We start from the raw sequence: 11,090 nt of genomic DNA on the forward strand, positions 1-11,090 counted from the left end.
TTAAAGAATAAAAAAAGAGATGGTCCAAACCGCGACTGTAATTTTTATCGTTCCGTGTCAACAAGACTGTATTACAGTTGTATTACATCGCTTGTATTACATCGCTAAGTTTTGTTCTGCTACAAACGCTTGTTACGCTGTATGTTGTTAATTTTTTTCATGAAATTCATTCGTAGCCGCGACCTGATCGAAGAGTGAATTTCTGACGCCTATCCTAAGAAAATTTTAAAAGTAACACAAACATTCTGTTCTTTGTGAAACGCCAGCACGATATCTGACTGAACGGAAGGGAAACAAAATGATTTCTGCGTGATACTTACGAAAGAACGGTAAGATTGTTCCTGGCATCGGCGCTATTTACTTAAACGTCAAACTACAAACGCGTGTAGTTTAGACAAGGAGGTAGCCATTCAAGACATCTCAACTGAGCCAGAGAGCAGAGAAAACACCTCGGATCCCCTGATATCGAGTTTCGGGAAAGCTGCACATTGTATCCATCTTTTGATCTTTGCCCTCGATCCTCGTTGAAATGTCGCACTACGAAACGTCAGAATGTGGCCTGCTAACATGCGAAAGTGGCCTCAGGACGTGCGAACCTGTTCTCCGAACGTTGCCCGCCAATGCGACCTCCGAACGCGCGTATCTAGTGTGCGAACATGATCTGTGAACATGGCCTACGAACCGGGTCCGCCGACGTGGCCTGCGAGCGTGCGAATGTGACTTGCGAACGTGCCAACATGCATACCTAATCTGCGAACATGGCCTGCGAACATGGCCTGCGAACCTGATCCGCGAACGTGGTCTACCTGCGTGCGAGTACGACCTGCGAACGTTGCCAGTGAATTTTTATCTTTGTTCTCGATCGTCATTGGAATGTCGCGTTCTGCTAAGTATCTGCGAATGGAGTGCATACATGGCGAATCTCGAAACGCGCCCGATCGTTTAATTTTTCATCCAGAATCTCTTGCTTTCATAAAGAATTCGTCCTCGGATCATTTCATTGATTAATTCGAACGTACAGATTTTTGGTCGCGAAATTGACAAGTCAAATTTTGTATTAGCCTCGTACACACGCATTGTACATACATGGGCGATGATGTATTAATTTTGTTTAAATGTAATGATTATTTGTAAGTCGTAAGTGGTGTTCTATTATTCGAATGGAGATAAGGAGAGTATGAATCAATGCTAGAGTGTCTCAACCCTTGAGATTAATGGGATATGTCTGAAGGCAATTTTCGTAAGGAACGCTGAGAGCGAAATTTGTCGTTCAATTTTATTATCCGTGTAAATGATTAGCGTGCAACTGCCCGAAAGAGCTTGGATTGTCACTAAACTGTGGATTTGTGTGCAAATGAATATTTTTATGAACGTAGTTTCCAAAATGGAAAAAATAGAAAATTGAAAATCACGACTTAACAAATGGTTCTCACAAGTTCGATTATAAACTCCCAAATATCGCAGAGTAATTTTCTTTACAAATTCACCAGTGTGTTTGCAAAGGTTAATTGCATTCTTTTTAAATGCAATTCAACGTTTATTCGATATTTATTTGTAAATATGGAGCGTGTATTTATTAAATGCAAATGAAACCTGCCTTTTAGCGAAAAGTGATAACTATTCGTATTTATATTTCGATGTCGTAATACCGTAATGCGTCTCGAGGTAAAATTATGTTATGTCTTAAAAAGTTTGAGTATTTTGCTTACTTCAGCAAGAGAATAAGTACGTAGGATGATCCGCATTGTTGCGATATTCCAGTTGCGTTTTTACGACAAAATATTTCAAACAAGAGCTCAATTTATAATGTAAACGTGAAAGCGTTACGATGCAAATAAATGAAATATGTTTTCGAAATTTCAACTATGGTAATTCATTTTTCATTCGAAATTAATAAATTTTGTCTCAGAAGTTTCGTTATTGAACTATCAAAAACAGCCTAAACATTGTGGCGATCTACAAATAAATTACTGTAAATTGTATAAATAAATTTTTGCTTCCAGTTAATTAGTCGAGGAATCTAAAAGCTTCTAAAGTATTAACATTTGTGAATAATAAACGAAAATGAATAATACGATGGATAAATGAATAATAAACGATAATATAAAGAGAATGTATGTTGATAATAATTCAATAATAATATACGAATAATAAATACTGATAACAATAAATAATAATGGATGATAATAAATCAATAATGAACGCTCTTATCCGTAGGAACGCGTTACTTCAATTGCAATCATCCAAAACTCGAATGGCGTCATAATTAATACGTAATAATAATTCCATCTACCCATTCTTGACCTCAATAACATTTTTAGTGACGATAAAATGATAAACCGAACGCAAAATCCAACTATCCAATTAAAACAAACCCGATTGCAAAGTCGGTCTGGCGACACGTTCAAGCTGATAACTTTCTCGTTAAAAGTACGAAGGATCGTGGTTAATATATGGAGTAACCGAAAGACCGGCGAATCGACGATCTCGCGTTCTCGATCCGAGGAAACAGCTGTTTTGCTATTTGTTGGAATTTAGTCGAAACGGTATCATTGGTAGACATGTGTCAGATTCGAGTGGCGTTATTCACGACGATGTTGCTGGCAATAGTCGAGATCTCGATAGCCAACACGATAAGCCGACAGTCCTTACAGTGTAAAAACGTCGCCAGGGATGCGATTATGAATAGCTGCAAGGGAGAAAGGATAAAACGATCCATGGAGAATGTCCAGCTAATACTTCGTTATCTACGTAATGGTAATGTTCCACGCGGTTGTTTATATTTATATCGGTAGGAATTTTTTAATTTTCTATCAATACAAATCTTTGAATGTTCAATTTTAAATATCGAAATTTGAGTATTTAAAGCGAGTTGAAAATTATTTCTTTTCTCATGCAACAATGTATAGTGTATATGTATTTTCTTCGTAATACTTTACCAGATCAGGAATGTAAAAGATTAATGAAGCGAAAATCGATTTCCTTTACAGAGAATGTGGAAGTTTCACGGCGTCCAGAAGATCTGCTCGGCTTCAGCTTAAGCTCCGACGAATTGGAAGAACTTCTGGACGAAATCGGCTACAGAATGCCCAGAAGTTCGAAGGATCGGAGCAGGCAGATCTTCCAAAGCGTTGCCATGAAATGCTGCCCGAATCCGAAATTATGCTACGATAATCCAGGAATAATTCCTTGCATGGGATATTAATGACAACCTTGCAGTTCATTATTTAACTTTTTTAGAGTTTAGTAATGAATCGCGAGATTATCATTGATATGCCATGCGAGAAACTTTAGTAATTTTAATAATTTTAGTACGAAAGAAAGTTTAGTCATTTTTGAACAGAAAATCTGAATGACGACTGTTATACGATCGATCGTACTTAAATTTTCAGCTGTGCGTTGAGAATCTTTGAGAAAATAAAGTACTTATTCGCTAAGAATAGTTGTGCTTTGTCTAAAGATTTTGCTCACTTTGTTCGAGTCAATATAAATTGTATTTAATTGGAATTTTATATTCGCATAACAGAGCAAGGTAGAATTTTGAAGAACGAATGGTTAACCGAGATAATTGCCGGCTTAATACAATTTCTTATCATTACGTCATTAAAAAACGTAAGAAATTCGAACATATATGTATATAAGTAATCGTACACTTCTTGATCACGTATTACAGTGTTTAACTCTGTAGGAATTTGGACAAATTGATCGACCTTTATCGTCGATTTATCTTTTCACAAATTTCTCAATCTCGCTGTCAGCGTCGAACTTCTTAAAAGGTAAACCGATTTATTTCCACAAGTTTATTCATTGCGAGAAAATGGTGTAAATACGGCGAAACTGCATCTATCTGAAGGTAAACCGTAAAATCGTAGCCAATAGGAAGAATCGATTATTATTATAGAAACTATCATCTGAACTACTAGTCTTTCTATAGATGCAATCAAATAAAATTGCAAGAAAAGCTGGACGAAAGTAACGTTTACGACATTCCCTCTCCTCTACATTTCAATTTACAGAGTTAATTGAAATTGCTTCAGGGGCATTAAATTATATGCATAGACCGTAAAACGACGAACGAAATACCAATTACCAGAGGAAACTGAATCGCTCGAAACGGGACAATAGCTCGTTCAACTATAGAAAATGATTCGGGCGATCGAAACAACAAAGGAGACGCCGACAGCGTGACGAACGCGAAGCTCTTTGTGGCAATAATGAGTGATATTCCCGACGATCGGGCTGAAACTCCGTGAAACTACGCCAATAAGAGATAAAAAAGGACGGTGCCGATTATGGCGGAGAGATGGTCAGAACGAGTTAAACGCGTGTCTGACCCCCTTCGTGCGTGCAACGCCCGGTGCAATAGAAGTTAATCGAAAAAAGTAGGTAAGACAGAGACGAGAAGCAATTGAGGATCGGCTCCGGCGTCACGTCGAGACGCTTGCAATTAGCCGGCGCGCGCGCGATCTAGCCGCCAATTTCGTCTGACGCCATAAAACCGCTTCATCGAGCTGGAATCTCGAAAAATTAACAGCGACCACCAATGGGAATTTCTCTAATCGTGTCTAACGAGATCGATTGCTTTTCGCTGATTAATGGTTTATATTAGATTGTTCCAAAACATTCTTTCGTTTTATAAGCAAATAATAGATGCATTTTTGCATGCGTTTTATCCATTTTTTGTTATGCACCTATTATTTCCTTATAAAACGAAAGAAACTTTTGAGACAACCTAATATCTACGCTGACTCGCAGAAATATTATGTAAATTGTCAACATTTGCCATAGAAAATTTGTATGGCTACATGTAAATGTATTATATAAGATATTTTATTGGTACCTGAAACGATGTGTGACATATGATACAGAATAACGTAACAATATAATATAAAATTATGTAATATTTAGAGTATTATGAAGTTTCATTAATGTAATGATTTCATTGAATATTGATGTTTATTGATGTAATGAATAATTGAAAAAAGTTTGCTTCATATTACACAATTTGCTGTTACGGATGTGTACTTTTAATCCGTATTGAAGATATTAGCCTGTTTCTATATAGATCATAATCCGATTACGATTGGAATTCGCCCGAGTATTTGTTTTTATTCTTTCGATAACGAAACCAGGTACTCTTATTACAATAAGGTTTGATTGATTTTTCTAAACCTATTAGAAGCTTTTGTACTTATAATTCTTTCAATTTGATGCTTTTTCTTAATCTCTTCAACATCACAAAAATAATATTCGCAGCAAAATGCAAAGAAAACATAAAACGAAACTGGTTTCACATATGTTAAATGGAAAATTTTTAAAGATATATGTCATCCTCAATAAAATTCTACATGGATGTTTATTATTCAAAGAGAAAAATACGCCTGTCAATCATAGAGATCTGATCACGTATACATATATGGTAATGTGTCATATGGTCATCTTGTTTATCAATGAAAAATGCTGTAATTATTCGAAACGCAACATAATTATTTTTTAATATTCTATATAAGTGATAACGCGATTATGCAATAGCCCCGAGCGATTCTATTTGCAACAAAATGACTCGAATACCATGAAGCAACATAATATCCATTTTTCTTACAAGAATTAGATCGCTAAATTATTGTTTCATTTTTATTCTCTTTAATAGTGGAATTGTTTAAAGTATTTTTATCGCGTGTAATACTTCGTTGGTGAAGTTCGCGAACGGGTTATTCGCTTATTTGAACGCAGTTGCAATCTATTTAGTTCAGTTTGTTTTCTAGGTCAGTAGTGCTCCACTTGAGGCAGTTCGCTAATCGAGATGGTTTATCTTTGAAGGAAATAAATTAATAATATTTAGTAACAATGTATCTCGTTCGATTAATAGGTTAAACGCTTTATTTAGTAAGTATACGCTTTACTTCTTATTTTTTTCTTCTGTACTTTCATTTCGGAATTATTTGTGGGAACAATTTTAATTGTACATTTTTTTTACGAATCTTTGCGTGAAGAGTAAACAAAAACAAGATGCAAGTGAATACCTGCTTATTAACAGAATTGTAATTTAATCAGGTAGTTCGATTAATTATGCAAGTTAAGAAATTTTCAAAAAACATTTAAATGTTTGTAATTTGTAATACATTTATTATTGGATATTTAAATTTATTATTAGATCTTTAGCAAAATTTCGACTCGTACGAATTTAAAACACACATTTTTAAATGTGCCTTGACAATATTAATAATTAAATTAACATACACTTTACTTTCATATTCATCTAAAACAATCGTCTCATTAAAATTAATTACAATTGAGAAAATGACGTGTTTAAATATTTTCTGTGATCAGTGACATTTAATAATTTTTTAAGAAGTACTAACAATTCAATATTACGTAAGTATAAACATTCTTTACCGTGTGATTTACATACAGATTTTATAGAAACATTTCTTCGTACATTTGCGTTAAAGCATGATCGTTCGTTGTTTTAAACTCGAAGTATTATAGAATTAAAGAAGAAAGAATGACAGTAAATCTTATATTTGCACAAAAACAAGATATAAAGAATATTTTAGGAAAGAAATAAAATGACGAATTCAAAAATATGTGATCTACGTGGAAAGCGTAGACCGTGGCGCTATCTATTCCTAATCCGAATAGTCCCCTTGTGCAGGGGTTTGACACGTATGCTGTTTTCGTTGTTTCGAGATTCGTATAAATGTCAGTTGACCAATTGAAAGATATTGTTGCTTTTTGTTACCGCACGATTTTCTTTTGATCAGGTATGTCAAGCTCAATAAACGCAATCTATAGTATCGTCTTCAATATGGCAAAGTAGAGGTATAGTGGAGGGCAACCTAACCTCACTTTCAACGTATTTTTCGAATAATATATCACACGATCATTTTGATTATTCAGTCGCAAATTATACACAGATTTCTTAATTTGCAGGTCGTAGAAGAAAAAGTTTTCCGACATAGTGTAAAGTAACCGCAAAAATGAGTACTATTGTCGAACAACCTTGCTATACTTTGATAAACGTTCCAACCGATACCGAACCATTAAACGAACTGCAGTTAAAACAAGATTTGGAGAAAGGCGATGTTCAGACAAAGATCGATGCTCTTAAGAAAACCATTCACATGATTTTGAATGGAGAACGCTTGCCTGGACTTTTGATGACTATCATTAGATTTGTATTACCATTACAGGATCATACCATAAAGAAACTGCTTTTGATATTCTGGGAAATTGTACCCAAAACTTCTCCCGATGGAAAATTGCTTCAGGAGATGATTTTAGTTTGCGATGCTTATAGAAAGGATTTGCAGCATCCTAATGAGTTTGTTAGAGGATCGACTTTAAGGTATAAATATATCGATCGCTTTACTTTAGTTGTTGAAATGCTAGACTAATTTAAAAATATGCTTGTATATTTCAGATTCTTGTGCAAATTGAAGGAACCAGAACTTTTGGAGCCTCTGATGCCTGCGATAATTGCGTGTTTAGAGCATAGACACTCTTACGTTAGACGTAATGCAGTCCTGGCTATTTTTACTATTTACAGAAACTTTGAATTTCTTATACCAGATGCTCCAGAATTAATAGCAAAATATTTAGAGGGAGAACAGGATATGTCTTGTAGGAGAAATGCATTCCTAATGTTGTTACATGCTGATCAGAGCAGAGCATTGGCTTATTTAGCAGCTTGTTTGGATCAAGTGCCCAGCTTTGGCGACATATTGCAGTTAGTTATTGTAGAATTAATTTACAAGGTGCATATATTTTAAACAAGCTCCTACTGGTAGTAAAGAATCGAATACCAAATATTAATAAACGTATATTTTTATAGGTTTGTCTTGCAAATCCGTCAGAGAGAGCTCGTTTTATCAGATGCATCTATAGTTTGTTGAATTCACCCAGTGCTGCTGTACGTTATGAAGCAGCTGGTACTTTGGTTACACTCTCCAGTGCTCCTACAGCGATCAAAGCTGCAGCTTCGTGCTACATCGAATTAGTTGTTAAAGAAAGCGATAATAATGTTAAATTGATTGTCTTGGATCGTTTGATTGCAATGAAGGATAGTCCTGTTTACGAGAGGGTCCTTCAAGATTTGGTGATGGATGTACTCAGGGTTCTAGGTAAATTTCTGAAGACGAATAAAACTAGTAACTCAAAATATAAAAAATTGCTTAAGGCTTTAATTCATATTTTAGGTTCTCCAGCATTGGAAGTTAGAACAAAAACATTAGCTCTAGCGATGGATTTGGTAACAACCCGCACAGTCGAGGAAATGGTACAATTACTGAAGAAAGAAGTGCTTAGAACAGCTGGCGGAGAACACGAAGACGCTGGTCGATATCGACAATTACTCGTTAGAACACTACATGCTTGCTCTATCAAATTTTCGGACGTGGCGGCTACAGTAATTCCAGTATTAACGGATTTCTTGTCTGAGAATAACGAGGCTGCTGCTACTGACGTGCTTGTGTTTGTTCGCGAAGCTATTCAGCGATTTGAAAATCTCAGACCACTTATTGTAGAGAAACTGCTTGAGGTATGTATTAAAGAAGTAAAAATTAACAAATTTGTATTCGTTTTCATATCTCAACAAATCAATTTTTAATCTTGCATTTTATGTATAGGTATTTCCACATATACGATCGGTAAGGGTACACAGAGCAGCGTTGTGGATTCTTGGTGAATATGCAACGTCGAAAGAAGACATAGAAGCTGTACTGAGTCGTATACGGGCTGCTTTAGGAGAATTACCATTATTGGAAGCGGAGAATAAACGTCAGTCTGGTGAGAAATCAACAGAAGATGGAAGCGCACAAGTTACACCAGCACAATTGGTCACGTCAGATGGCACATATGCTAGTCAGAGTGCATTTAGTGCGGCGTCCTCACGTAATTATTTATTACCTTTTACCTAACTACTTTAATATGTCGTTGTTTTTTTTACTAGAAAATGATTAAAATATTGATTTTCTTCAACAAAAAAGAAAACATAGTATTTATAACATTTATTTTTCTAATATTACAGGAAAGAAAGAAGAAAAACGCCCAGCATTAGTTCAATACATGATGGAAGGCGACTTCTTCATAGGCGCGTCTTTAGCTACTACCTTAGCTAAATTAGCGCTTCGTTATAAGAGTCTTGAAATAGATGTGCAAAAGAGCAATCGTATACAGGCTGAAGCGATGTTCGTGATGTCCAGCGTAATGCAGTTGGGTCGTTCGGGTCTCCCTGCTAAGGCAATAACGCACGATGATGCAGAACGTTTGTCCTTATGCTTGAGATCATTGGCTTCCCCGACGGCACTTGTGCAGAAAGTTTTCACAGAGGGATGTCGTGAAGCTCTTGGTAGAATGCTGACAGCGAAAGCTGAAGAAGATTCACAGAATCAAAAGGTTTTTTTTCAAATCTATCTAATATATTCTTCCTTAATTCTTATATAGTCTTGGTCTCAGTACTTGTGCAAATAGTACATTCTTTTGTTCACACAGGCAAAGGAGAAGCCAAGTAGCGTTGTTCAAGTAGACGACGCGATACAATTCTTACAGTTGAGCCGTGGTTCGGACTTGGCAGGTGGAGCTGGTGATGTATTCGAACAAAGTTTGAGTGCTGCTGTCGCTGGAAGACCCGGTGCTAGTGGAGATGCGCCAACTCCCAGTGCTTTGAGCAAGGTTACCCAATTAACTGGCTTCTCAGACCCTGTTTATGCAGAAGCTCTTGTTCATGTTAATCAATACGACATTGTACTCGATGTATTAATCGTTAATCAGACAGAAGATACTCTGCAGAATTGTACGTTAGAGCTTGCTACGATGGGTGACTTGAAACTCGTAGAGAGACCACAGCCTATTGTGCTTGCTCCTCGAGACTTTGCAAGCATTAAGGCAAATGTGAAAGTGGCATCCACAGAAAATGGAATAATATTTGGAAATATAGGTAATTAATAAAGATTCGTGCTGCTACTTTGTTTATCAAAGACATATAAGAACGCGAATTCATCGATTTTCAGTCTACGACGTGTCTGGCGCGGGATCTGATAGGAGCGTAGTGGTGTTGAATGACATACATATCGATATCATGGATTATATAGTGCCAGCAACGTGTACCGACTTGGAATTCAGACAAATGTGGGCAGAATTCGAATGGGAGAACAAGGTGTCTGTAAATACGACGTTATCAGACTTGAGGGAGTATCTCGCTCACTTACTAAAATCTACAAATATGCGCTGTCTCACTCCAGAAAAGGTACTGTACTTTAAATTTAATTTTTTTTTTTTTATAAATATGTATATATACATTTTTTTCGTGAAACTTTAATCAACTTTAAAAATAGTGAAAAAAATTGTAGCAAGATTCTTAAAAAAAGGAAACATTTGCATTGTCATTAACGGTGGCAAGCAAAACCTTAAATGTCAAATTTCTAAAAATAGGGGAACAAATATATTTTCAGGCCCTTTCTGGACAGTGTGGTTTCATGGCAGCGAACATGTACGCGAAATCGATATTCGGTGAGGATGCACTGGCGAATATGTCCATCGAGAAGCCACTGAATAAACCAGATGCCCCAGTGGTCGGTCATATCCGTATTAGAGCGAAAAGTCAAGGCATGGCGCTGTCGTTAGGCGACAAAATTAGCTCTACGCAGAAAGGTCCACAAAGCAAAGTGGTGCAAGCCGCTTAGAGAGTATAGTTACTTGACCTATGGTGTATCCTCAGTATTTAAGTTATTTCTAAGGTGAAAAAAAAACGCGTAGCCAATCGAGTTTATTCAAATGAAAGAACACGTAAAATGCCGTCAAAATGGCAGTAGCCATTTGCCTTCGTCAATTCCATGATTCAAAGTTTCTTCGAACGTCACGATGTTGAGGTATATTTTATACGATTAGTGCATTAACTTACGCGTTGTTTTAGTTTTGTTTCCTCGTGTCCAGCGCCATTGAACCACAACACCGATTGTACCCGTAAGCGAAGAAATATATACATATACGATACTTCAGCTGTACAAGCTTGTATTTTATTCCGTTAAATTGACATTTCTAATACATACACATATTTTTTAAGAAATAAAAAATGAATACTTTACACCGTC

At 36.2% G+C, this 11,090-nt stretch overlaps 2 protein-coding genes across 2 annotated transcripts; both read left to right on the plus strand.

Annotated features, from left to right (window-relative positions):
• Positions 1 to 2,192: 2,192 nt before the first annotated feature.
• LOC100741823 lies at positions 2,193 to 3,438 on the plus strand. The gene is made up of 2 exons (XM_003489951.4): positions 2,193 to 2,757; positions 2,991 to 3,438. Exons 1-2 carry the CDS (start codon positions 2,562 to 2,564, stop codon positions 3,203 to 3,205), a joined length of 411 nt encoding a protein of 136 aa, XP_003489999.1. The 5' UTR covers positions 2,193 to 2,561; the 3' UTR covers positions 3,206 to 3,438.
• A 3,173-nt stretch (positions 3,439 to 6,611) lies between these two features.
• LOC100747097 (coatomer subunit beta) lies at positions 6,612 to 11,089 on the plus strand. Its single transcript, XM_003489909.4, has 10 exons — positions 6,612 to 6,764; positions 6,934 to 7,348; positions 7,424 to 7,757; positions 7,835 to 8,123; positions 8,199 to 8,539; positions 8,628 to 8,892; positions 9,029 to 9,396; positions 9,493 to 9,937; positions 10,011 to 10,246; positions 10,452 to 11,089. The coding sequence occupies exons 2-10, from the start codon at positions 6,981 to 6,983 to the stop codon at positions 10,680 to 10,682; spliced, it is 2,877 nt and encodes a 958-aa protein (XP_003489957.1). The 5' UTR covers positions 6,612 to 6,764; positions 6,934 to 6,980; the 3' UTR covers positions 10,683 to 11,089.
• The last annotated feature ends 1 nt before the right edge of the window (position 11,090 follows it).

Source organism: Bombus impatiens, unplaced genomic scaffold (assembly GCF_000188095.3).
Source record: "Bombus impatiens unplaced genomic scaffold, BIMP_2.2 scf_0382, whole genome shotgun sequence".
NCBI classification, from domain to species: domain Eukaryota; kingdom Metazoa; phylum Arthropoda; class Insecta; order Hymenoptera; family Apidae; genus Bombus; species Bombus impatiens.

Excerpts from the sequence above, each read along its gene's own strand:
- LOC100741823 (XM_003489951.4), top strand. The coding sequence starts at position 2,562 with ATGTGTCAGATTCGAGTGGCGTTATTCACGACGATGTTGCTGGCAATA. Across the intron at positions 2,758-2,990 it reads ACTTCGTTATCTACGTAATG|AGAATGTGGAAGTTTCACGG; the intron begins GTAATGTTCCAC and ends TTTCCTTTACAG.
- LOC100747097 (XM_003489909.4), top strand. The coding sequence starts at position 6,981 with ATGAGTACTATTGTCGAACAACCTTGCTATACTTTGATAAACGTTCCA. Across the intron at positions 7,758-7,834 it reads TTGTAGAATTAATTTACAAG|GTTTGTCTTGCAAATCCGTC; the intron begins GTGCATATATTT and ends ATATTTTTATAG. Across the intron at positions 9,397-9,492 it reads AAGATTCACAGAATCAAAAG|GCAAAGGAGAAGCCAAGTAG; the intron begins GTTTTTTTTCAA and ends TTGTTCACACAG.